Source organism: Neoarius graeffei, chromosome 15 (assembly GCF_027579695.1).
Source record: "Neoarius graeffei isolate fNeoGra1 chromosome 15, fNeoGra1.pri, whole genome shotgun sequence".
Lineage (NCBI taxonomy): Eukaryota > Metazoa > Chordata > Actinopteri > Siluriformes > Ariidae > Neoarius > Neoarius graeffei.
The window spans coordinates 70,779,043-70,806,970 of record NC_083583.1 but is presented as its reverse complement, the minus strand read 5'-3'; the positions used below and the strand labels follow the sequence as shown (position 1 = coordinate 70,806,970).

At 43.1% G+C, this 27,928-nt stretch overlaps 1 protein-coding gene across 2 annotated transcripts in view; it reads left to right on the top strand.

Moving 5' to 3' along the window:
* The window catches only part of nfil3-4 (nuclear factor, interleukin 3 regulated, member 4), a 28,633-nt gene extending 13,063 nt beyond the window's left edge, over positions 1-15,570 (top strand). For both annotated transcript variants that reach the window (XM_060940623.1, XM_060940624.1), the window contains exon 2: positions 13,803-15,570. In XM_060940623.1, the coding sequence (XP_060796606.1) occupies positions 13,932-14,717 (786 nt within the window). In that variant the 5' untranslated portion in view covers positions 13,803-13,931 and the 3' untranslated portion in view covers positions 14,718-15,570. The remainder of the gene's footprint in view (positions 1-13,802) is intronic.
* The last annotated feature ends 12,358 nt before the right edge of the window (positions 15,571-27,928 follow it).

Sequence of the window (27,928 nt, the reverse complement as noted above, 5' to 3'; positions counted from 1 at the left end):
TGATTAAGTTACTGGAGCAAACTCTCTGAAAATTTCTACCTTTTTGTTGAGCTCGGGGAACAGACACAGTCTCGATGTAGTGGACCCTGAGTGACGACTCTGTGCAGCTAGCAGACAGTCGGTTTAGCCTGTTCGTCTGCTCCCTGGCCTTGGTTCTGGATTGTCAGAAATTAACTAGGCCTGTTCTGAGACTATGACCTATGCTGCAGGAAATGAGAGCAGCACCTTCCCGAGTGGGATGGATACCGTCCCGCCCTAACAGGCCAGCAGTGCCCTCAAAATTAGCCCAATTATCTATAAAGCCCACACTGTTTTCAGAGCACCACCTGGACAGCCAGCAGTTCAGCGACCATAACCTGCTGTAAGCTACATCGCCACGCCGCATTGGGATGGGGCCAGAGCATATTACAGCATCGGACATCGCCTTCGCTAATTTAAACACCTCTATAAAGTTACTCTTAGTAACCTCAGACTGACGAAGGCGTATATCATTAGCTCCTGCATGGATAACTAAACAAACAAATCCGTTCTACTCATCCAGACAACTTTGCAACGGCGCCGTTGCCAGATTTTTTCACTCTGGAACCCGTTCTCAAAAGATTTCGTTTTGGGGCACCCAAAACACCGGTGCCGTGTGGACGCCAGGCCGAAATGATAAAAAATTTTATCAGATTCACCTGAATCCGTTGTCGTGTGGACAGGGCCTCAGACCACCTCCTCTGTTCAGTGATGGTCATTCCAGGTTGACAAAGATGGCTTCTTTTACTCCTCTTTCAAATCACCGGTCTTCTCTGGCTAAACATTGCAGTCCTGAAACGAGTATCCTTTGTTATTGAGATGAAGCTAGACTGCAGAGTCCTGTTCTGAGGAACTGGCTCTCCTGTGTTGATCCATGCACTTGTGAAGCGGTTGTTTCTTTTCCCCAATGTACAGATCTGTGCATTCCTCACTGCACTGAATTGCATACACTACATTGTGCCTTGGTATTCTGTCCTTAGGGTGGACAAATTTCTTCCTCAGAGTGTTACTGGGTCTGAAGTGTACAGTGTTTGTAGAAGATCCTCCTGAGTTTCTCAGATAGTCCAGAAATGTAGGGAATGACAATGTTCTTGTGTTTGTTGCTGTTTTCTTCCCTGTCCATTATGTTTCTTTTTCTGGTCTTGATGAAAGCCCAGTTGGGATACCTGCACTTCTGAAGTGCTTCCTTGATGTGTTTTTGCTCCTTCTCTTTTCCTTCTACGAATGAATGTTCTGAGCCCTGTGATGTAAGGTCCTAATGACCCCCAATTTGTGTTCCAGTGGGTGGTGAGAGTCAAACAGTAGGTACTGGTCTCTGTGTGTGGGTTTCCAGTAGACCTCGATGCTAAGGCTTCTGTCTTGTTTGATATGCACGCTGCAGTCCAACTGTAGGTCTAACCAGTTGCAGTCCAAAAGCCAGGGTGTGTCATGGTATGGGGTTGTGTCAGTGCCCCTGGCAAAGGTAACTTACACTTCTGTGATGGCAGCAGTAATCCAGAAAAGTACACTGAGATTTTGGAGCAACATATGCTGCCTTCAAGATAACATCTTTTCCAGAGATATTTCAACAAGATAATGCAAAACCACATTCTGCACACATTACAAAGGCATGACTGTGAAAGAAGAGGGTGCCTGTCCCCTCTGTCCCCAATAGAGAATGTGTGGAGAATTTTGAAACAAAAAAATATGACAACAGTGACCCCATACTGTTGTACACCTTAAGACCTGTTTGCAGAAAGAATGGGACAAAATAACACCTGAAATGCTTCAACAGTTAGTCTCTTCTGTCCCTAAACTCATTAATGAGGTCATTCTTGAGGTAAAAAATCAAATAATATGCTGTTTTACTGTTTTGAGTGCAATACAATATTTACAAATCATTATTTTCAGTTTCAACATACCATGCCAACTTTTCCTGATTTGGGTTGTACATAAATTACAATTTTTATGTAATTTGCCAGGGCGGCACGGTGGTGTGGTGGTTGGCACTGGTACCTCATGGTAAGAAGGTCCTGGCTTTGAGCCCAGTGGCTGACATGGGCCTTTCTGTGGGGCGTTTGCATGTTTTCCCCGTGTCTGCGTGGGTTTCCTCCGGGTGCTCTGGTTTCCCTCACAGTCCAAAGACATGCAGGTTAGGTTAATTGGTGGCTCTAAATTGACTGTAGGTGTGAATGTGAGTGTGAAGGGTTGTTTGTCTCTACAGTATGTGTTAGCCCTACGATGACCTGGCGACTTGTCCAGGGTGTACCCTGTCTCTCACCCATAATCAGCTGGGATAGGCTCCAGCTTGCCTACGACCCTGTACAGCAGGGGTCTTCAATCCTATCCGCAAAGGGCCGGTGTAGCTGCAGGCTTTCATTACAGCCAAATTGGAGGCTCACTTGATTGTTGACTGGAGACGAGGGTGAAATGATTAAACAAGTGAAATCAGGTGTAGCTCCTGCTTGGTTGGAATGAAAGCCTGCAGCCACACTGGCCCTTTGTGGATAGGATTGAAGACCCCTGCTGTACAGGATAAGTGGCTACAGCTAATGGATGGATGGATGTAATGTGCCCACTTACAACTAACTATCTGATTTTCAGATCTGCAGATGACAGATGGATGTAAAAGCAGGACAGAGTTTATTAAGGCACACAGACAAATAAATCCAAAACATGAATCAAAATTGTCATCAAAATCAGGCAATGGTCAGGCAAGGCACAAACAGAATGTCAAAGCCAAAGACAAGAAGCAAAATCCAAAAACACTAAACAAAGTGAAATCCAGAATAACACTATAAACTGTTAAGGATTGCTAATGTCAGGCAAGGATCACACTGAGTGATTAGTTTGCAAAGTAACTGTGAAACTGAGAATCCTTAAATAGCGTGGTTAATAATCAGGGGACTGTGAGCAGTGAAGTGCAGGATGGGTGCTGTAGTCTGTTGTGGCCACGTTTGTAGGTCGAGATGAACTGTGGGGTCACATTGACATTAGCAATCCTTAACACATTCTGCACACATTACAAAGGCATGACTGTGAAAGAAGAGGGTGCCTGTCCCCATAAAAAGCTTTATGTATCAGTCTCACACCTGCAAGCACTCAAGTGCTTGCAGGTGTGAGACTGATACATAAAGCTTTTTGCCACATGATGTGCATATCTATGTAATGTACACACAGTACATACCCGTACACTACCGTTCAAAAGTTTGGGGTCACATTGAAATTTCCTTATTTTTGAAAGAAAAGCACTGTTCTTTTCAATGATGATCACTTTAAACTAATCAGAAATACACTCTATACATTGCTAATGTGGTGACTATTCTAGCTGCAAATGTCTGTTTTTTGGTGCAATATCTACATAGGTGTATAGAGGCCCATTTCCAGCAACTACAGTGGTGCTTGAAAGTTTGTGAACCCTTTAGAATTTTCTATATTTCTGCATAAATATGACCTAAAGCATCATCAGATTTTCACACAAGTCCTAAAAGTAGATAAAGAGAACCCAGTTAAACAAAAGAGACAAAAATATTATACTTGGTCATTTATTTATTGAGGAAAAGGATCCAATATTACATATCTGTGAGTGGCAAAAGTATGTGAACCTCTAGGATTAGCAGTTAATTTGAAGATGAAATTAGAGTCAGGTGATTTCAATCTACGGGATGACAATCAGGTGTGAGTGGGCACCCTGTTTTATTTAAAGGACAAGGATCTATCAAAGTCTGATCTTCACAACACATGTTTGTGGAAGTGTATCATGGCACGAACAAAGGAAATTTCTAAGGACCTCAGAAAAAGCATTGTTGATGCTCATCAGGCTGGAAAAGGTTACAAAACCCTCTCTAAAGAGTTTAGACTCCACCAATCCACAGTCAGACAGATTGTGTACAAATGGAGGAAATTCAAGACAATTGTTACCCTCCCCAGGAGTGGTTGACCAACAAAGATCACTCCAAGAGCAAGGCATGTAATAGTTGGCAAGGTCACAAAGGACCCCAGGGTAACTTCTAAGCAACTGAAGGCCTGTCTCACATTGGCTAATGTTAAGGTTCATGAGTCCACCATCAGGAGAACACAGAACAACAATGGTGTGCATGGCAGGGTTGCAAAGAGAAAGCCACTGCTCTCCAAAAAGAACATTGCTGCTTGTCTGCAGTTTGCTAGAGATCACATGGACAAGCCAGAAGGCTATTGGAAAAATGTTTTGTGGATGGATGAGACAAAAATAAAACTTTTTGGTTTAAATGAGAAGCATTATGATTGGAAAAAAGAAAACACTGCATTCCAGCATAAGAACCCTATCCCATCTATGAAACATGGTGGTGGTAGTATCATGGTTTGGGCCTGTTTTGCTGCATCTGGGCCAGGACGCCTTGCCATCATTGATGGAACAATGAATTCTGAATTATACCAGCGAATTCTAAAGGAAAATGTCAGGACATCTGTCCATGAACTGAATCTCAAGAGAAGGTGGGCCATGCAGCAAGACAACAACCCTAAGCACACAAGTCGTTCTACCAAAGAATGGTTAAAGAACAATAAAGTTAATGTTTTCTAATGGCCAAGTCAAAGTCCTGACCTTAATCCAATCGAAATGTTGTGGAAGGACCTGAAGCGAGCAGTTCATGTGAGGAAACCCACCAACGTCCCAGAGTTGAAGCTGTTCTGTACGGAGGAATGGGCTAAAATTCCTCCAAGCCGGTGTGCAGGACTGATCAACAGTTACCAGAAATGTTTAGTTGCAGTTATTGCTGCACAAGGGGGTCACACCAGATACTGAAAGCAAAGGTTCACATACTTTTGCCACTCACAGATATGTATTATTGTAATATTGGATCATTTTCCTCAATAAATAACTGACCAAGGATAATATTTTTGTCTCATTTGTTTAACTGGGTTCTCTTTATCTACTTTTAGAACTTGTGTGAAAATCTGATGATGTTTTAGGTCATATTTATGCAGAAATATAGAAAATTCTAAAGGATTCACAAACTTTCAAGCACCACTGTATCACTCCAGTGTTCTAATGGTACAATGTGCTTGCTCATTGCCTCAGAAGGCTAATGGATGATTAGAAAATCCTTGTACAATCATGTTAGCACAGCTGAAAACAGTTTAGCTCTTTAGAGAAGCTATAAAACTGACCTTCCTTTGAGCAGATTGAGTTTCTGGAGCATCACATTTGTGGGGTTGATTAAATGCTCAAAATGGCCAGAAAAATGTCTTGACTATATTTTCTATTCATTTTACAACTTATGGTGGTAAATAAAAGTGAGACTTTTCATGGAAAACACAAAATTGTCTGGGTGACCCCAAACTTTTGAATGGTAGTGTATCTATTAACCCCATTTCCAGAAAAGTTGGGATATTTTCCAAAATGCAATAAAAACAAAAATCTCTGATTTGTTAATTCACGTGAGCCTTTATTTAACTGACAAAAGTACAAAGAAAATATTTTCACTAGTTTTACTGACCACCTTAATTGTATTTTGTAAATATAAATGAAATTAGAATTTGATGCCTGCAACACACTCAAAAAAGTTGGGACAGAGGCATTATTATCATTGTATTACATCACCTTTCCTTTTAGTAACACTTTTTAATCATATGGGATCTGAGCATATGAATTGTTGCAGTTTGCAAATGGAATTTTTGTCCATTCAGGCTTACAAGATTTTAGCTGCTCAACAGTCATCAGTTGCAGTTGTCTGATTCTCCTCTTCATGATGCACCATACATTCTTAATATGAAACACATCTGGACTGACAGCAGGCCAGTTAAGCACATGCACTCTGTGTCTACGAGGCCACACTGTTGTAGCCCTTGCAGAATGAGGCCTGGCACTGTCCTGCTGAAATAAGCGTAGACTTCCCAGAAGAGACGTTGCCTTGATGAATATGTCTCTCTAAAATCGCAATATATGCCTCCACATTAATGGTACCTTCACACACACACACACACACACACACACACACACACACACACACACACACACACACACACACACACACACATTTCACCCATGCCATGGGCACTGATGCCCCCCATACCATCACAGATGCTGGCTTTTGCACCTTTCTCTGACAAACTGGATGGTCGTGTTCACCTTTGGCACTGAGAATGCAATGTCTGGTTTTCCCAAAAACAAGCTGAAATGCAGACTCATCTGACCACAGCACATGTTTCAACTGTCTTTTGGTCCACCTGAGATGAGTTTGGGCTCAGAAAAATCAGCGGTATTTATGCATAGAATTGATGATTGGCTTCCTTCTTGCATAATACAGTTTCAAGTTGCATTTCTGGATGCAGCAACAGACTGCATTAAGTGACAATGGTTTTCTGAAGTCCTCCTGAGCCCATGTGGCTATATTTGTCACTGTAGCAGTTCGGATGGGTGGGTGGAGCACAGACGGACGGCAGGCCAGAACTGAGTTCACAAAACCCGTTTATTATAGCTTTTCAGCCTTAACTACACACATACACACACACTCCAGTCGTCTGGTTGGGGAGAGAGCTCTCTCTCCTCTCGCTCTCTCCTTAAATAGGGCGCGGTCACTGGGGAAGACCCACAAACACATTAATTAACCTCAGGTGCAGTGATTCTGCCACTTACCTTCCCTGACTCCGCCCTCCGGTCACAGACCGACGCTTGGCCACGCCCCCGCTGCCACATACCCCCACTGCTTGACTCAGGCCAGGCGGCCGTCCGGCCTACAGCCGACTCCCCCCCCCCCCCGCCCTTGACGGGAGAGGAAGTCCGCCACGACCATCTGCGCCCCCGGCCTGTGGATCACCTTGAAGTTGAAGGGTTGGAGTGCCAGATACCAACGGGTGATCCACGCATTGGCATCCTTCATGCGGTGGAGCCACTGGAGGGGCGCGTGGTCCGAACAGAGGGTGAAAGGGCGTCCCAGCAGGTAGTAGCAGAGGGCAAGGACCGCCCACTTGATTGCTAGGCACTCCTTTTCAATGGTGCTGTAGCGCCCCTCACGCACCGACAGCTTCCTACTGATATACAACACTGGGCAGTCCTCCCCCTCCACCTCCTGGGACAAAACAGCCCCCAGCCCTCTGTCCGACGCATCCGTCTGTAACATAAAAGGGAGAGAAAAGTCAGGGGAGTGTAAAAGTGGCCCCCCACACAGTGCAGCCTTTACCTCAGAAAAAGCCCGCTGGCATTGCTCCGTCCACTGGACCGGATCTGGTGCCCCCTTTTTAGTCAGATCAGTCAGCAGGCTGGTGATGTCCGAATAATTAGGTATAAACCTATGATAATAGCCAGCCAGCCCCAAGAACTGTCTCACACCCTTTTTGGTCTTGGGCCTCGGGCAGGCCGCAATTGCCGCTGTCTTGTTAATTTGGGGACGCACCTGCCCATTGCCCAAGTGGAAGCCCAGATACCATACTTCCACCCGCCCAATTGCACACTTTTTCGGGTTGGCTGTGAGGCCCGCTCGCCTCAGCGAGCTAAGGACGGCCCTAAGACGTTGGAGGTGCCTCGGCCAGTCATTACTATAGATAATGATATCATCGAGGTAGGCGGCTGCATAGGTGGCGTGGGGGCGGAGGACCCTATCCATCAGCAGCTGAAACGTAGCGGGCGCCCCAAACAGCCCAAAAGGAAGTGTGACAAACTGGTGTAAGCCAAATGGTGTGGAAAAGGCCGTTTTTTCTCGGGATAATGGAGTCAAAGGGATCTGCCAATAACCCTTTGTTAAATCCAGTGTTGAGTAAAAACGAGCTGTGCCTAGTCGATCGAGCAACTCATCAATACGAGGCATTGGGTACGTGTCGAATTTAGACACTGTGTTGACTTTCCTATAGTCTACACAGAACCGGACCGACCCATCGGCCTTGAGTACCAAGACCACCGGGCTGCTCCAGTCACTGTGAGACTCCTTGACAATGCCCATTTCGAGCATGGCCTTGAGTTCTTCCCGAACCACTTTTTTCTTGTGTTCAGGTAGCCTGTAAGGGCGGCTACACACTATCACCCCCGGGGGCATCTCAATGTGGTGCTCTATGAGGTTGGTGTGGCCGGGCAGGGGCAAGAACACATCCGAAAACTCGGTCTGCAACTGGGCAACCTCCGCGAGTTGGGTCGGGGAGAGGTGGTCTCCACAGTGGACCGGAGAGGTACATGATGCCAATGTTCCCTTTTGAACCTCCGGCCCCAGCTCTGCCTTCTCCAGAACTACCGACACCAATGCCACGGGGACCTCCTCGTTCCAGAGTTTGAGCAGATTGAGGTGGTAAACCTGTAGCGCCCCACCCCTGTCCGTTCACCTCACCTCATAGTCAATGTCCCCGACTCGCCGTGTGACCTCAAAGGGTCCTTGCCACTTGGCAATTAATTTGGAGCTCGATGTGGGCAACAGCACGAGTACTTTATCTCCCGGTGCGAACTCCCTGAGGCACATACCCTTGTCGTACAGGCGGGTTTGTCATTCTTGGGCCTGCTGCAAATTCTCCTGGGTTAGGTGGGTGAGTGTGTGGAGTTTTGCGTGCAGGTCAATAACGTATTGGATTTCATTTTTACTTGGTGAAGGTCCCTCCTCCCAATTTTCCCGCAGCACATCTAGAATGCCACGTGGCTTACGCCCATATAACAATTCAAACAGGGAGAACCCCATGGAGGCTTGGGGGACCTCTCGTGCTGAAAACAACAAGGGTTCAAGCCACTTATCCCAATTACGTGCGTCCTCACTTACGAATTTTTTAATTATATTCTTGAGGGTGTGATTGAACCGTTCAACTAAACCGTCCATTTGTGAGTGATACACGCTGGTGCGGATCGGCTTAATACCCAACAACCCATACAGTTCATTTAGTGTACGTGACATAAACGAGGTGCCTTGGTCAGTCAGAATCTCTTTCGGGATTCCAACTCAGGAGATAACGCGGAAGAGCGCTTCCGCAATACTGCATGCTGAGATATTGCGAAGAGGCACTGCTTCCGGGTATGGCGTTGCATAGTCCACCAGAACTAATATAAAGCGGTACCCTCGTGCTGACCGATCTAATGGCCCGACGAGATCCATCCCAATTCTTTCGAATGGGGTCTCGATTAATGGGAGAGGGCGCAAAGGCGCTTTTGGAATGGCTGCTGGATTTACTAACTGGCATTTGCGGCACGCCGTACACCACCTACGGACATCGCCGCGAATCCCTGGCCAATAGAACCGGGCCATTATTCGGGCTAGTGTTTTATCTTGCCCTAAGTGTCCAGCCATGGGATTAAAGTGAGCCGCCTGGAATACCAATTCCCGGTGGCTCTTCGGAATCAAAAGCTGCGTGACTTGCTCTTTAGTTTGAGTGTCCTGCGTCACTCGGTATAATCTATCCTTCATAATTGTGAAGTAGGGGAAGGACGGGGTGGCGTTTGGCTGGAGCATTTGACCATCGATTACTCTCATTTGGTCAAATGCATGCCACAGAGTCTCGTCTCGTGACTGCTCTAATGGAAAATCCGCGAGGGATTCCCCAATAGAGAGAGGAGGAGCCAGCGGCTCCTCACTCTGACGTGGAAATGACGTAGACGGCTCTGTGACAGCTGCTCCCGCCAACGCGACACCGGGACCTCCCCTTATTAAGCTACAGCAGGACCCACTCTTCACTAGGTGACTCATTAATTCCCCAAATCCCGGCCAATCCATCCCCAAAATTATTGAGTGGGTAAGGCAAGGATTAACCGCCGCCTTATTGTAAATTTTTCCCCTCGAAAAAAAATGTGGACCGACACTAAAGGGTAGTTGTGAACATCCCCATGCACACACAACACCTTCACCAATTGTGCTCCCCCCAATGCCTCATCTTGCACTAGGTTTTGGTGGATTGAGGTCTGATTACAACCAGAATCCACCAACGCCTGATGTGTATCCCCTTGGATACTCACTGGTATGTGATACGCTCCGGCCTGATCGAGGGCGGCTCCTGGCACGTTGGGGATCCGAACCACCATACCCACCTCCATTACCGTGCACTGCTGTTGGAGGTGGCCCGGTTCCCTGCACCGCCAGCAAACTGGCCCGGGCTTGATCTCTGCACTGGTGCTCTGGGGCTCACTCACCTGAGGGGGGGAGAGAGACAGACACAGAAGGGAGAAACGGGAGGGCACCGCGGGTGCGGCGGGCCGGCTGGGGTGGAGCCGGCCCCTGCCTCCGCGGTGGGGGAATGGGGCGAGGATGAGACACAGGAGGAGAGGGAGAGAGAGGAGAGGGGAGAAGAGGTTGTCTGCTGTCCTGCCGTTGGGACAGCCGCCAAATGGTCCTCCGCCAGCTCGATTGCCTGATCCAGTGACGCCGGGTGGTGGCACTGGACCCACTCTGCAGCTCTGGCTGGTAGGCGCGCAATGAACAGCTCCAGCACCACCCCTGCTGCCACAGTCACATTAGCACAATTTCTCAGGCAGTGCCTCGTGAGGGCTCGACGGTCACGCACATTCAACAGTGGTTTCCAACCTTGCTCTTTACGCACTGAAATGTCACCAAATTCCCTGAGTCTTTTCATAATATTTTGTCTTGTGGATTCTGCAATATTTAAAATCTTGCATTGAAAAATGTTGTTTTTGGATTGACTTTTTGAATTGAGAATTCATGATTCTCTCATGAATTTTGGCACAAAGGAGTGAGCCATGACCCATACTTGCAAAGACTGAGCCTTTGGTGCTGCTCCTTTTATACCCAATCATTTTCCCAACTAAACTGCTTATTGTGGAATCTTCCAAAATGGTGTTACTTGAATATCCTACAAACTTTTCAGTCTTATTTTGCCTCTGTCTCAAATTTTTTAGCGTGTTGCAGGCATCAAATTCCAACTTTGTTTATATTTACAAAATACAATTAAGTTGCTCAGTAAAACTATTGAAAATCTTTTATTTGTATTTTTACATAAAAGTTTTTTTTTTCGTTTCCGGTTGAGAGTACGTTGTGCGCGTTCTGGCTGCCGCTTCTCACCAGAGCTTTTTTATTTTATTTTTATTTTTGTTTCTTTTTCTATTTTCATTTTATTTATTTATTTTTTCTGTGTGTTTGTGTAGTTTGATGTTTGAGTGTTTTGTCCGCCGGTGGTGGTGTAGCTCTGGACCCAGTTTTGGGCGTCGGTTCCCTCCAGGCCTTGGTTCGCTGTGGATAATGCCTGTGCTCCCAGCTGTGGACTGCAGTGAGCTCATTGCTCATTTTACATCGTGGTTGTCTAGCGCTCTGTGCTTTAATGCTTGGCGTGATGTTCTGAGCGATGTTGCTTGGTGGTGTTGCGGCGGCTGTGCAGGCGGTTTGGACATACCAGCGCTTTGCATGGCGGAGCATCTCTGCTCGCTTTGTGGATCCATGGCGTGGTGTTCGAGCGATGTTGCTGATGGCGTCACGGCGGCGGTGCTGGAGATGTGGGACTCGTTTTCGTGCACCTTTTGGTGGGACTGTGGCTGCTACACCACTGGAATTACATCCTGACCCCTACTTGGTGGACTTTTTACTTTTTATTTATTTATTTATTTATTTATTTATTTATTGTCATTTTTTATTTATTTACTTTTTTTCCTTGACTATAATTGTAAAGCGTCCTTGGGTTTCTTGAAAGGCGCTATATAAATTTAACTTATTATTATTATTATTATTATTATTATTATTATTATTATTTTGTCAGTTAAATAAAGGTTCATGTGAATTAACAAATCACAGATTTATATTTTATTGCATTTTGGAAAATATCCCAACTTTTCTGGAAATGGGGTTAGTAATACATGTAAAGTGTATTTTGTAAATCACAGGGCCCTTCTGGTGGTCTGGGAGCCCTAAGCAACCACTTATCACAAGATGCACCCTGGTAATGTTTAAAATATATGTAAGTATAAAATAAATGTACTTATTTTAGCAGAATTGTGGGGCTAATGGACAGGTAGATAAGAGAAGAGAGGATGCACTCACCAGCCACTTTAGCAGGAAAACCTGTACACCTGCTTAGTCATATAATTATCCAACCAACGAATTACTTGCCAGCAGTTGTACAATGCATAAAGTCATTCAGATACAGGTCAAGAGCTTCAGTTAATGTTTACATCAAACATCACAATGGGGACACACAACAGTCTCTAGAGTTTACACAGATTGGTGCAAAAAAAAAAGATGTTGTTCTGTGCCTTCTTGATGAGAGATGTTCAAGGAGAATGACCAGACTACAGTAACTCAAATAATCAGTTTTTCACCCATGGTGAGCAGAAAAACATCTCAGAACACACAACACATTGAACTGGAATGTGGATGAAGACCAGAAGACCACATCAGGTTCCTGTCCTTTTAGTCAAGAACAGAAATTTGAGGCTACAATGAGCACAGGCTCATCCAAATTGGAGATTGGAAAAATGGTACCTGGTCTTTTTTAAATTCTCAGCTGTCCAGTTTAGATGAACCAGTGAGCATTTTTTTTATTCTTCCTAGGTTAAAAAAATTCAAGTCAGTTGGATTATTTTGAATTATTATTATTTTTTTTTTGTTCTCATAAGAATGATTGATTTTTTTTTTTTGTTAGAGGAAGGGTTTAAATTCCATCCATACATCCATTATCTGTTGCCACTTATCCTGTACAGGGTCACAGGCAAGCTGGAGCCTATCCCAGCTGACTATGGGCAAGAAGCAGGGTACGCCCTGGACAAGTTGCCAGGTCATCACAGGGCTGACAAACAACCATTCACATCTACAGACAATCTACAGACAATTTAGAGTCACCAGTTAACCTAACCTGCATGTCTTTGGACTGTGGGGGAAACCGGAGCACCTGGAGGAAACCCATGCAGACACGGGGAGAACATGCAAACTCCACACAAAAAGGCCCTCATTGGCCGCTGGGCTCGAACCCAGGACCTTCTTGCTGTGAGTCGACAGTGCTAACCACTACACCACCATGCTGAATTTGAATTGTTTAAGGGAATTTCAGTTGTTGCTGTCTGTCTGTGTAATTTACATATTGCACAATCATTATTTGTTCATTCTGTTTTGGAGGGTTGAAGGTGAACCCCCTGGGGATTATGAAGTGATTTACCAAGTCTCAAACAGGAGAAATGGTTTCTGTTGCTTCATGTTAGTTTGATTAAACAAATTAAAGATAATTGTACAACTGTTGAGTGAAACCATAGTCTTCTCCCAGTTTCAAGATTAGGATTAGGACAATATGCTAAAGCTATAAGAAAGGAAAGCAGTGCAGAGCAACAACTTCCATTTCTCATATTATCTATGTATTTCTAAAATCTACATATTTCCTCCTTGTCTTGTTTTGGTATGTCTGTGAGATTAATGAATTGCTCTGTGTGTTAGGTTATCTTTAGCTGTAGTCAGACAATTAAATAGCTGCATTAATAATTATGTCAATGGAAGTTCACTGTGTGTGTGTGTGTGTGTGTGTGTGTGTGTGTGTGTGTGTGTGTGTGTGTGTGTGTGTGTGTGTGCGCGCGTGCGCGCAGTAAAAACTAATAAAAAATAATTGTATCCTGTATTCACAGAAGAGCTGCAATGTTGAGAGATGTTCAGATGACTTATTATGCGCTTTCTCAAACCACAAGGGGAATTTATTTTTTTATTGCATTTCTTGTTGCTCGTGATGGACCGTTACGGGAAAATACAGGTTATACCTAATCTGAAGCCCTGCCTATGCTTTGGCAAATGTGCTGATCTGTAATAAGCACTTACCTACATATATAGTGGAACTTTCTGCATCCATAAAATTCTATATCCTGTATCACTGTATCAAGTCCACATTTAGGATACAAGTATTTATGTTATAAAAACTGTGTTTTCATGTTTTTGTTATAGGTTTGAATCCTGAGAAGCTGACTGAGCATCTGAGCACAGGTTTACTCCAATTGCCACTTACAAATGTATTGACATATAGCAAGCACTTCTGAATCAAAGAAGTTCTTCAAGCTGCTATTGTCAGGAAGAATGCAGTCTGCATTCTCATGTCCCAGGGGGGATACTGAGAAAGAGTCTGAGGAGCCATCGCATAGAGGTATAGGTTTGCGTCGCAAAAGAGAATTTACACCAGAAGAGAAAAAGGATGCATCTTACTGGGAAAAACGTCGCAAGAACAATGAGGCAGCCAAGCGTTCACGAGAGAAGCGCAGAGCAAATGATTTTATGCTGGAGACACGGCTAGTGGCACTAAGTGATGAAAATGCAGCTCTACGAGCTGAGCTACTGGCTTTGAACCTACGATATGGCCTGCTCAACTCTAATTGTCCTTACTCATCGCATCAGAGGAGCTTCCTTCAGATGCATTCATACTTTGCTCAAACATCAAACACCTACCCAGACAGAGAGCTTTGGGAAAGGGAAAAAGTGAGTCAGGGACCTTCCCAGTGGCCTGGATACCAGCAAACATCTGAGACCATAGCAGCGAATTATGGCGCAAACTTTGCCACACATTCCTTCCCTATCAACAGGGCTTATTCTTACCTTCCAGATGTCCCAGGTTTTGTTCCCTCTACAAGCACACCCATGGTCTTAGCTCCTGTGTTCCCACCACTGGCCGCTTCATTCCCAGAAATTCCAGTGTTACATCCAGTGGGTCAGAGAACAACAATACACAAGGAGGTTGAGCAGCAGCCACCAGCCAATGGCAGTACTACGCTGCCTCACAAGCTGAGGCTAAAGAATCCAAGATCAGCAAAGAAAAAAGAAGGCAGAATCTCACCGACATCCTCATTCTCAATATATTTATCAAGCTAAAGAATGGTGCTTGATAAATGCTGCATGCTAACATTTCAATGTAAACTATTTGTTGAATTTTTCTTCATGTAAAAAAAATGAATGACATTCACTATGCCCTCAGTTTTAATTTTTTTTTAATTCTGAAAAATCACAAAAATCAACAAATGTTCATGCAGATGAGAGAATGGCATGTAATTAAATATCTGACTTTTTGATGAAAGGAAGCACAGACTCATTCTGGGAATCATTGCTGCCTCACAGATCCAGAGTTCAATGTTCAATCCTGAGTTCAGGGTTGTGTCATTTTGGACTTTCCACCAAGTTTCATTTGGGTATCCTGGTTTCCACACGCTCTCCAAAAACAGCATGTCTAAATTGGGTAAATGGAGTGTGAATTAGTGTGAATGAGATTGGGCAGCATGGTGGTACAGTAGTTAATGCTGTTGCCTTGTCCCAAGAAGGTTCTGGGTTTGAATCTCAAGGCTGACAGGAGCCTTTCTGTGTGGAGGTTGTCTGTGTAGATTTCCTCTGGTTTTCCCCCACAGTTGAAAGGCATACATATTAGGTACAATAGAGCCACTGTAATTGGTGCAAGCTGTAGTGGTTTCCCAGCCATAATGTATACATATCTTGCTATGGCAAAGCTAAAAAATTTTTTTTTTTTAAAGTGTGTGTGATCCCGGGCGGCACGGTGGTGTAGTGGTTAGCGCTGTCGCCTCACAGCAAGAAGGTCCTGGGTTCGAGCCCCGGGGCCGGAGAGGGCCTTTCTGTGTGGAGTTTGCATGTTCTCCGCGTGTCCGTGTGGGTTTCCTCCGGGTGCTCTGGTTTCCCCCACAGTCCAAAGACATGCAGGTTAGGTTAACTGGTGACTCTAAATTGACCATAGGTGTGAATGTGAGTGTGAATGGTTGTCTGTGTCTATGTGTCAGCCCTGTGATGACCTGGCGACTTGTCCAGGGTGTACCCCGCCTTTCGCCCGTAGTCAGCTGGGATAGGCTCCAGCTTGCCTGCGACCCTGTAGAAGGATAAAGCGGCTAGAGATAATGAGATGAGATGAATGTGTGTGATCCCATTCCTTCCTCAGTGTAATCTTGCCTTGAACCCAGGCTCTGGATCCACTAAAATTCTGACCAGTTAGTGAACTAAATGAGTGAAATTTTTTATAATGTTGTGTAAGAAGATAAACAGTGGTTTGGCATAGGTTCAGATGAGGAACTGTGATCATTTCTGACTTTCACACACAATGCCAGTCAAGTTTAAAGTTTTTAAACACCATATCACTTTGTTTAAACTACCTTTTAAATACTTTGATTTTGAAATCTAACCAAGGAATAGTTATAAATGAATTCAGTAATGTTTAGATATGTCAGTAATGTATAGATAGTTCATTTAGAAATTCATTAGAAATTAATTGGACCAATCTATATACAATATAATCAGAACATTGTCACTCTAATTACTCACATATACAACCCCGATTCCAAAAAAGTTGGGACAAAGTACAAATTGTAAATAAAAACGGAATGCAATAATTTACAAATCTCAAAAACTGATATTGTATTCACAATAGAACATAGACAACATATCAAATGTCGAAAGAGAGATATTTTGAAATTTCATGCCAAATATTGGCTCATTTGAAATTTCATGACAGCAACGCATCTCAAAAAAGTTGGGACAGGGGCAATAAGAGGCTGGAAAAGTTAAAGGTACAAAAAAGGAACAGCTGGAGGACCAAATTGCAACTCATTAGGTCAATTGGCAATAGGTCATTAACATGACTGGGTATAAAAAGAGTATCTTAGAGTGGCAGCGGCTCTCAGAAGTAAAGATGGGAAGAGGATCACCAATCCCCCTAATTCTGCGCCGACAAATAGTGGAGCAATATCAGAAAGGAGTTCGACAGTGTAAAATTGCAAAGAGTTTGAACATATCATCATCTACAGTGCATAATATCATGAAAAGATTCAGAAAATCTGGAAGAATCTCTGTGTGTAAGGGTCAAGGCCGGAAAACCATACTGGGTGCCCATGATCTTCGGGCCCTTAGACGGCACTGCATCACATACAGGCATGCTTCTGTATTAGAAATCACAAAATGGGCTCAGGAATATTTCCAGAGAACATTATCTGTGAACACAATTCACCGTGCCATCCGCTGTTGCCAGCTAAAACTCTATAGTTCAAAGACGAAGCCGTATCTAAACATGATCCAGAAGCGCAGACGTCTTCTCTGGGCCAAGGCTCATTTAAAATGGACAGTGGTAAAGTGGAAAACTTCTGTTGTCAGACGAATCAAAATTTGAAGTTCTTTATGGAAATCATGGACGCCGTGTCATTCGGACTAAAGAGGAGAAGGATGACCCAAGTTGTTATCAGCGCTCAGTTCAGAAGCCTGCATCTCTGATGGTATGGGGTTGCATTAGTGCATGTGGCATGGGCAACTTACACATCTGGAAAGACACCATCAATGCTGAAAGGTATATCCAGGTTCTAGAGCAACATATGCTCCCATCCAGACGACGTCTCTTTCAGGGAAGACCTTGCATTTTCCAACATGACAATGCCAAACCACATACTGCATCAATTACAGCATCATGGCTGTGTAGAAGAAGGGTCCGGGTACTGAACTGGCCAGCCTGCAGTCCAGATCTTTCACCCATAGAAAACATTTGGCGCATCATAAAACGGAAGATATGACAAAAAAGACCTAAGACAGTTGAGCAACTAAAATCCTACATTAGGCAAGAATGGGTTAACATTCCTATCCCTAAACTTGAGCAACTTGTCTCCTCAGTCCCCAGACGTTTACAGACTGTTGTAAAGAGAAAAGGGGATGTCTCACAGTGGTAAACATGGCCTTGTCCCAACTTTTTTGAGATGTGTTGTTGTCATGAAATTTAAAATCACCTAATTTTTCTCTTTAAATGATACATTTTCTTAGTTTAAACATTTGATATGTCATCTACGTTCTATTCTGAATAAAATATGGAATTTTGAAACTTCCATATCATTGCATTCCATTTTTATTTACAATTTGTACTTTGTCCCAACTTTTTTGGAATCGGGGTTGTAGCATACAAATGAGTTTTTTTTTTTTATCTATATGCTTATCTATATGCTTACCCTCAAAATGTGTATACCTTTAAAAGAGTACTCATTTAGAGTCGCATTAGGATGTGACAGTGACCAATTAATAATTTCCTTAATTAAAAAGTTATTTGGTATAATTTTGTTTTGTCTCTTGGCACTAATAGTGATGCAGCTTTGGACATCTAATGTTGCAAATAGCAAGTTGCAAGTCATCGTGAGCTCTTGTGAACCTGTCATGATCTACCGAACTTCAACAGGAACTGTAGATGCTGAATTTTTTTTTCTTCATTACAAAAAGATGGTTTAATCTGCTATTTGGATTAACACACGTCAGTTTACCCCAGATGTTTTTATTATTGATCCACACCAAATGGGTGCATATTGCTGGTCTGAAATATATAATAAATGTGCAAAAAATAAAATCTATTTGACTCCTGGAATTAATTGCAGGGTTCAGAAATTCAGAACATAAGTAAAATATATAGATTGAGTTATACAACAGTTATTTGATGCAACATGTGTTGGGTGGAAAGTTGTATGCTTTTTATGTTTAAATTCTTTATTTTTCTGTAAAGCTGCTTTGTGACATTGTTGTTAAAAGCGCTATACAAATAAACTGACTTGACTTTATAATGTATTTGATGTATTTGTCTTATCTTTACTTTTATTTGTAATCTTTCATACAGACTTATCTATGAGGAAGTTAGGGTGAAGCAGTAGTTCTTGCTGGCAGTAATAAAGCAACATAAATCAACAGGCTGTGTTGTGGTTTAGTAGTGTTAAGAGAGTGGCTACAAGTGAAGTTTCAGTGGCATGAAGTGTGTGTGTGTGTGTGTGTGTGTGCGCGCGCGCGTGGGGGGGGGGGGATTTGGAGGGGGGTATTTCTCAGCAGTAATGAGTCACCAGCCACTAAGACACACTGCACACTAACAAAAAGCAGGCAGTCTCTACTACCTCGGGCTTCCCTCAGGAGGTCTTTAATTTATTGTGAAGGTGACTAATTCAAGGTGACTAATTTATTGTGGTAATAAATACATAGTTAGAAAAGGATGCGCTGTTTCAGAATGCAAACATTGGTTTGAACTACCTGTTGAATATGTGTTCAGAGAGCTTATATTCTTGACACATTTATTGTCAAAATGTCATTTGAATTATGAAATAGGCACCAAGTTCACTGGTTTTAATACTGTTCTATAACATACGGGTAACTATGCAAGAACTAAACATAGTTACCTAAGAATATAAATGAGTGGTTTGCATGTTACGCTTATTAACTACTAAGAGCTACTAGTTAATTATTAGGTTAGTGGGTGTTTCTTCATCTCCAGGCACTTTTGGCCCTGTCAACTTTTAAGAAATAAATACTCTCAACATTCTTCCTAGTTTCATTAATTTGATTTATAACAAAGTATGATAATGGACACATTTGCATAACTGAGGAATATCGTTATTTTATCCCATTTTCTCAAGTTTCATAAAAAATGTCATTTCCACCACATCTTAATTTATGTCCATTATTTAGAGATAATAGAATATAACTCATGTTTGATTATGTTTCAGTTGTCATGCCTGTGACGACTTAATCATGCCACATAACGAATCATACAACTTCATGAACTAAATTTATTATGACTCAACATTGCAAAATGCCATGAGTTGTGTTTTTCATCAGAAATTAATTTTTTGCAGGTCCATAGTTATTTTTAAAGTTACTTACATATTTTTGAGCACTAATGAAACATGAATCCTAAATTTGGAAAACAGTTTAAATGGCAAGTCAAGTTTATTTTTATAGCGCTTTTAATGTATATCATTTGCAGCCCCCCCCCCAAAAAAAAAAAATGTGTCATGATGTAAATGACATGATTAAAATGACAGTGTGTGGTGGAAGTGACAGTGAAAGTTTTGTCCCTGATTGTTTTTACTGAAATTGTCAGGCAAAATGTTATAATGCCTATCATTGTTTATTATGTTACATACCATGTTCACCATGTCTTATGTATTTAAGTGAGGTATATATGTAGGTCAGTGTAGTATATACTACACTGTATATGCTACATACTATATACTAATATATATATATATATATATATATATATATATATATATATATATATATATATATATATATATATATATATAATAAATTGTCCAGGGTGTACCCCACCTCTTGCCCATAGTCAGCTGTTATAGGCTCCAGCTTATGTATACACACACACACACACACACACACAGGGTTAGTCAAAATTATGTTAACACTAATGGATTATTTTTCTCCTGCAGACAGACGTATGCCATGGGTAACAGATCAAATGGTACTGTTGCTCGCTGGTTTTTGTGTGTTGAACATGATGGCAAACAGGTTGAGACTTAATTTTGACTAACCCTGTGAGTACACCCCCTTTGAAAAGTAACATTTTAAACAATATCTCAATGAACACAAACAATTTCCAAAATGTTGACAAGACAAAGTTTAATATAACATCTGTTTAACTTATAATAGGAAAAAGTAAGGTTAATAATATAACTTAGATTACACATTTTTCAGTTTTACTCAAATTAGGGTGGTGCAAAAATGAGTACACCCCACAACAAAAACTACTACATCTAGTACTTTGTATGGCCTCCATGATTTTTAATGACAGGACCGAGTCTTCTAGGCATGGAATGAACAAGTTGGCGACATTTTGCAACATCAATCTTTGTCCATTCTTCAACAATGACCTCTTTTAGTGACTGGATGCTGGATGGAGAGTGATGCTCAACTTGTCTCTTCAGAATTCCCCATAGGTGTTTGATTGGGTTCAGATCAGGAGACATACTTGGCCACTGAATCACTTTCACCCTGTTCTTCTTCAGAAATCCAACAGTGGCCTTAGATGTGTGTTTAGTCATGTTGGAAAATTGCATGACGACCAAGGGCACGGAGTGATGGTCGCACATTCTCTTTTAGTATAGAGTAATACATCTGTGAATTCATGATGCCATCAATGAAATGCAGCTCCCCAACACCAGCAGCACTCATACAGCCCCACATAAGGATACTGCCACCACCATGTTTCACTGTAGGCACCATGCATTTTTCTTTGTATTCCTTACCTTTGCGACACCATCCAGTTTTGAAGCCATCAGTTCCAAAAACATTTATCTTTGTCTCATCACTCCAGAGTATAGAGTCCCAGTAGTCTTTATCTTTGTCAGCATGGGCCCTGGCAAACTCTTGGCGGGCTTTTTTGTGCCTGGGCTTTAGGAGAGGCTTCTTTCATGGACGGCATCCATGCATGCCATTCTTCTGCAGTGTACGCTGTATTGTGTCACAGGAAATAGTCACCCCAGTTTGGCTTTCTACTTCTTTAGATAACTGCAGTGAACTTACATGCTGATTTTCCTCAACCCTTCTCATCAGAAGACGCTCCTGTCGAGGTGTTAACTTCCATGGATGACCTGGACGTCTCTGTGAGATGGTTGCAGTTCCATCCTTCTTAAATTTTTGTACCACTTTTGCTACAGTATTCTGACTGATAAGTAAAGCTTTGCTGATCTTCTTGTAGCCTTCACCTTTGTGGTGTAAAGAAATTATTTTCTTTGGGGAATTCTGAAGAGACAAGTTGAGCATCACTCTCCATCCAGCATCCAGTCACTAAAAGAGGTCATTGTTGAAGAATGGACAAAGATTGATGTTGCAAAATGTCACCAACTTGTTCATTTCATGCCTATAAGACTCGGTCCTGTCATTAAAAATCACGGAGGCCATACAAAGTACTAGATGTAGTAGTTTTTGTTGTGGGGTGTACTCATTTTTGCACCACCCTAATTTGAGTAAAACTGAAAAATGTGTAATCTAAGTTATATTATTAGCCTTACTTTTTCCTATTATAAGTTAAACAAATGTTCTATTAAACTTTGTCTTGTCAACATTTTGGAAATTGTTTGTGTTCATTGAGATATTGTTTAAAATGTTACTTTTCAAAGGGGGTGTACTCATTTACGCTGAGCACTGTGTATATACAGTATATACACACAACCCCGATTCCAAAAAAGTTGGGACAAAATACAGATTGTAAATAAAAATGGAATGCAATGATGTGGAAGTTTCAAAATTCCACATTTTATTCAGAATAGAACATAGATGACATATCAAATGTTTAAACTGAGAAAATGTATCATTTAAAGAGAAAAATAGGTGATTTTAAATTTCATGACAACACATCTTAAAAAAGTTGGGACAAGGCCATGTTTACTACTGTGAGACATCCCCTTTTCTCTTTACAACAGTCTGTAAATGTCTGGGGACTGAGGAGACAAGTTGCTCAAGTTTAGGGATAGGAATGTTAACCCATTCTTGTCTAATGTAGGATTCTAGTTGCTCAACTGTCTTAGGTCTTTTTTGTCATATCTTCCGTTTTATGATGCGCCAAATGTTTTCTCTGGGTGAAAGATCTGGACTGCAGGCTGGCCAGTTCAGTACCCGGACCCTTCTTCAACGCAGCCATGATGCTGTAATTGATGCAGTATGTGGTTTGGCATTGTCATGTTGGAAAATGCAAGGTCTTCCCTGAAAGAGACGTCGTCTGGATGGGAGCATATGTTGCTCTAGAACCTGGATATACCTTTCAGCATTGATGGTGTCTTTCCAGATGTGTAAGCTGCCCATACCACATGCACTAATGCAACCCCATACCATCAGAGATGCAGGCTTCTGAACTGAGCACTGATAACAACTTGGGTCGTCCTTCTCCTCTTTAGTCCGAATGACACGGCGTCCGCGATTTCCATAAAGAACTTCAAATTTTGATTCGTCTGACAACAGAAGTTTTCCACTTTACCACTGTCCATTTTAAATGAGCCTTGGCCCAGAGAAGATGTCTGCGCTTCTGGATCATGTTTAGATACGGCTTCGTCTTTGAACTATAGAGTTTTAGCTGGCAACGGCGGATGGCACGGTGAATTGTGTTCACAGATAATGTTCTCTGGAAATATTCCTGAGCCCATTTTGTGATTTCTAATACAGAAGCATGCCTGTATGTGATGCAGTGCCGTCTAAGGGCCCGAAGATCACGGGCACCCAGTATGGTTTTCTGGCCTTGACCCTTACACACAGAGATTCTTCCAGATTTTCTGAATCTTTTGATGATATTATGCACTGTAGATGATGATATGTTCAAACTCTTTGCAATTTTACACTGTCGAACTCCTTTCTGATATTGCTCCACTATTTGTCGGCGCAGAATTAGGGGGATTGGTGATCCTCTTCCCATCTTTACTTCTGAGAGCCGCTGCCACTCTAAGATACTCTTTTTATACCCAGTCATGTTAATGACCTATTGCCAATTGACCTAATGAGTTGCAATTTGGTCCTCCAGCTGTTCCTTTTTTGTACTTTTAACTTTTCCAGCCTCTTATTGCCCCTGTCCCAACTTTTTTGAGATGTGTTGCTGTCATGAAATTTCAAATGAGCCAATATTTGGCATAACATTTCAAAATATCTCACTTTTGACATTTGATATGTTGTCTATGTTCTATTGTGAATACAATATTTGAGATTTGTAAATTATTGCATTCCGTTTTTATTTACAATTTGTACTTTGTCCCAACTTTTTTGGAATCGGGGTTGTATATACACACACATACAGTACTAGTATGTACAATACTATAGTATATGCTATATATTATATAGTATATGCTAACTTTTAAAAACATGATTGCTCATGAGTACAAATAGAAATTATTCTAAAATATAATATATATATATATATATATATATATATATATATATATATATATATATATATATATATATATATATATATATATATATTACAATAAATAAAATAAAATACGATAGTTAACTATAGTTGTCAGTTTTACCACAGTCTGTAATTTCCACCACAACTCATTCTGTGGTGGAAATGACTGTGGTGGAACTGACATTCTAACAGTTTTTTGCACTATATTAACATAGTCCCTTGCCATGCTAAGCCACTTTTGGTGTTAGCACATAATGTATCCAAAATACATTTAAAAAATGCTATTTTTTTCACTTATTTTACATAATTTGACAGATTTACAGCCTGAATGGGAATGATGCACAATAAAAATACTCTATTTACAGGTAATAGTTACCTGGATTTTTTTCCTATTCTGATCACCACATGTCTCTCATGTTTAACCTTAACCTTGCTCTTCACTGACACTATTGTTTCCTTGGTAACCATGTAAACTATTTTTAAGGTGGCCCAAGTAGTGTCAAATAGTTAGTTGTGGTGTAAATGACCGATAACTGTGGGACACTAATGTTTTATTTGATAAATAGCTTAAAATAACCCCATGCATTAGAACTTGAAATAGTATGTGTTTATTTCATATTTTCTTAAGAGAAGCATGTAAAAGAATATTTTAAAAACAATACTTTTGTTTTTAAAATATTTAAGATTACAAGTCTGGGTCTGTGACAAGAATAAAACAGCCAAATTCACTGATAAAAGGCACTTGAAGAACAGTAAAATTATAATATACAGCCATGATTAGATGACTATTAGGATGATGTGATGTGAACTTCATAAAATTAAATGAATAAAATAAAAATCTCTTAGTTTTGGAGAAAAACAACCACTGGGACTTAAAAGTGCCTGGAGTTGGAGAAACACCCAAATATGTTCGAAGGAGTTCACTTAAAAGTAAAACTATGAATAAGCAGAACTACTAGTTAGCTATGACTCATATATAATAAAAACTACTGATTAATTATTCAACGCACAGACAATATTTCCCAGTAGATAAGCTTAGGTTTCTACTGGAGAGCTAGGACCTAATAGCAGAGCTCCTCACACCCACTTTCCACAGAGTCCCATACTTCAGAGAATATGGTAATGCATCGACCTGATGCATTTTTTGATGGCTTTTGACCATATGACGTACATATTTACGTATGAACAACAAATGTGTACCACCACAGGGAACCTGACCGTAAGTGCAAGGCAACATATCTCAAACACTTGACTATCTGACAACAAAATTTGTATTTTTATTTCCATAAGATAGATGGGTTTTGATCCAGCACTCATTTTTAATTTGTTTTTTTAATAACATGATTATTTACTAACATTTTATGGAAAATATTCATGACAGTTTCTTATAAAACTAGTTAAAACAGTTTTATTAGTCCACTAGCTTGTTAACAATTGACAGTTTCCATCATGTAAGGGTGGCAGATGGATGTAAGTGCAGGAAGAGTTTTACTGAAAGCACACGAGCAAACAGATCCAAAACGTAGACAAAGGCAGAGTCAAAAAACAGGCAGTGATCAAGCAAGGCACAGACAGGATATCAGAGGAAATACAATACTCACAGTCCAAAAACATAAACATGGTCAAAACCAGAAAAATGATACAAAATACAAGGCTTTTGCAAAGTCTGTGTTACTGAGAATCCTTATACAGTATGTATGCGCTGTGAATACGCTCTAATGAGGAACAGGTGCATGCTTTTTTTGGACAAATATCTTTATTAACTTTTTTCAATTACCATAGGAAAGACATACAAAAACATCACATAAAATAGAACATAAAAAAGGCACATCCATTATCATGCTAAAGCACAAAATCTTCCAAATTGGAAAAGAAATATTGAGTGACATGGTTTAGTTGGTTTAGCAGTTGCTTATCATGAAAAAGGAAAATCATTCCAAAAAAAAAAACAGACAGCAGACAGGCATGTAGTGTGTATGCACACAGAGACAGCAGGCTACAGTAAAATCATCTCCCTCCAGAAATTCCATAAATGATCCCCACATCTTTACAAACCTCTTATATTTCCCCTTAACTATGTGTGGCAGCGGGGGCGTGGTCGAGCACCGGTCTGTGACAGGAGGGCGGAGTCAGGGAAGGTAAGTGGCAGATTCACTTCACCTGAGAGCAATTAACCTGTGTTTGTGTGTCTTCCCAGGGACCGCGCCCTATTTAGGGAGGGAGAGCGAGAGCAGAGGAGATCTCTCCCGAACCAGACACCTGATGTGTGTGTGTGTCTGCGTAAACCCTATTGTGTCCCCTGAAAAGTGGAACAATAAAACTGTTTGTTGAACCTGATCTCTGTCCTGCCGTCCTCTGTGCTCTACCCACACCTAGGGAAAGCTACAGTGGTGCCGAAACCCGGGATATGGAGCACCAACCCAGCAGCCCCATGGAATCCTCCCCGTTCACCGACCTGGTCCACGCCCTCGCCACGGCTCAGCAAAGCCAGCACCAGGCGCTCGTCACACTCCGAAAGGAACAAGAGCGGCGCTTCGATGCCCTGGTGCTGGCCCAGCAAGAAGATCGCAAGGCGTTCCGGCGTCTCCTCGCGTCGGCGGGGCCCACCAGCGCTCCGGCCGCGGGCCCGTCTCCCCTCACCTTAACTAAGATGGGCCCGCAGGATGACCCCGAGGCTTTCTTCACGTTATTCGAGCAGGTCGCTGAAGCCTCGGGGTGGCCGATGGAGCAGCGCGCGGCGCGCCTCCTCCCCCTCCTGACGGGAGAGGCGCAGCTGGCTGCACTACAGCTCCCCGGCGATCGCCGGCTGGCCTACGCCGACCTTCGCCGGGCTGTCCTTCAGCGCGTGGGGCGCACGCCGGAGCAGCAGCGCCAGCGCTTCCGCGCGCTGCGGATGGAGGAAGTCGGCAGCCCGTTCGCGTTCGGCCAGCAGCTCCGGGACGCCTGCTGGCGGTGGCTGAGGGCCGAAGATCGCGACGCCGAGGGAATCGTCGATCAGGTGGTACTGGAACAGTTCATCGCCCGCTTACCAGCAGGATCCGCGGAGTGGGTCCAGTGCCACCGCCCGGCGTCGCTGGATCAGGCAGTCGAGCTGGCGGAGGATCATCTGGCGGCTGTCTCGGTGGCAGGACAGCGGATGTCGACATCTCTTCTCTCCTCTTCTCTTTCTCTCTCTCTCTCCCCTCCTTCTGTGTCCCGTCCTCGCCCCATTCCCCCACCGCGGAGGCGGGGGCCGGCACCACCCCTGCTGGCCCGCCACACCCGCGGTGCCCTCCCGTTTCTCCCTTCTGTGTCTGTCTCTCCCCCACCTCAGGTGAGTGAGCCCCAGAGCACCGGTGCAGAGGGGAAGCCCGGGCCGGTTTGCTGGCGCTGCGGGGAACCGGACCACCTTCAACAGCAGTGCACAGCAATGGAAGTGGGCGCGGTGGTTCGGATCCCCGACGCGCCAGAGGCCGCCCTCGATCGGGCCGGAGCGTATCGCATACCGGTGAGTATCCAAGGGGCTACATATCAGGCATTGGTGGATTCTGGTTGTAATCAGACCTCAATTCGCCAAAGCCTGGTTCAAAACGAGGCATTGGGGGGAGCACAAGGGGTGAAGGTTTTGTGTGTGCACGGGGATGTTCACAGCTACCCTTTGGTGTCGGTCCATATTATTTTCAGAGGGGAAAAATTTATAGTGAAGGCGGCGGTTAATCCTCGCCTTACCCACTCGTTAATTTTGGGGACTGATTGGCCGGGATTTCGGGGTTTAATGACGCGCCTAGTAGAGAGTGGGTCCTGCCAGTTGACAGGGGGAGGTCCCGGTGTCGTTTTGGCGGGAGCAGCTGTCGCGGAGCCGTCTACGTCATCTCCGCGTCAGGGTGAGGAGCCACCGGCTCCTCCTCTCTCTATTGGGGAATCCCTCGCGGATTTCCCATTAGAGCAGTCGCGAGACGAGACTCTGCGGCATGCGTTTGACCAAGTGAGAGTAATCGATGGTCAAACGCTCCCGCCGAACGCCACCCCGTCCTTCCCCTACTTCGCGATTATGAAGGATAGGTTATACCGAGTGACGCAGGACACTCAAACTAAAGAGCGAGTCACGCAGCTTTTGATTCCAAAGAGCCGCCGGGAATTGGTATTCCAGGCGGCTCACTTTAATCCCATGGCTGGACACTTAGGGCAGGATAAAACACTAGCCCGAATAATGGCCCGATTCTATTGGCCGGGGATTCGCGGCGATGTCCGTAGGTGGTGTACGGCATGCCGCGAATGCCAGTTAGTAAATCCAGCGGCCATTCCAAAAGCGCCATTGCGCCCTCTACCGTTAATCGAGACCCCGTTTGAAAGAATTGGGATGGATCTCGTCGGGCCATTAGATCGGTCAGCACGAGGGTACCGCTTTATA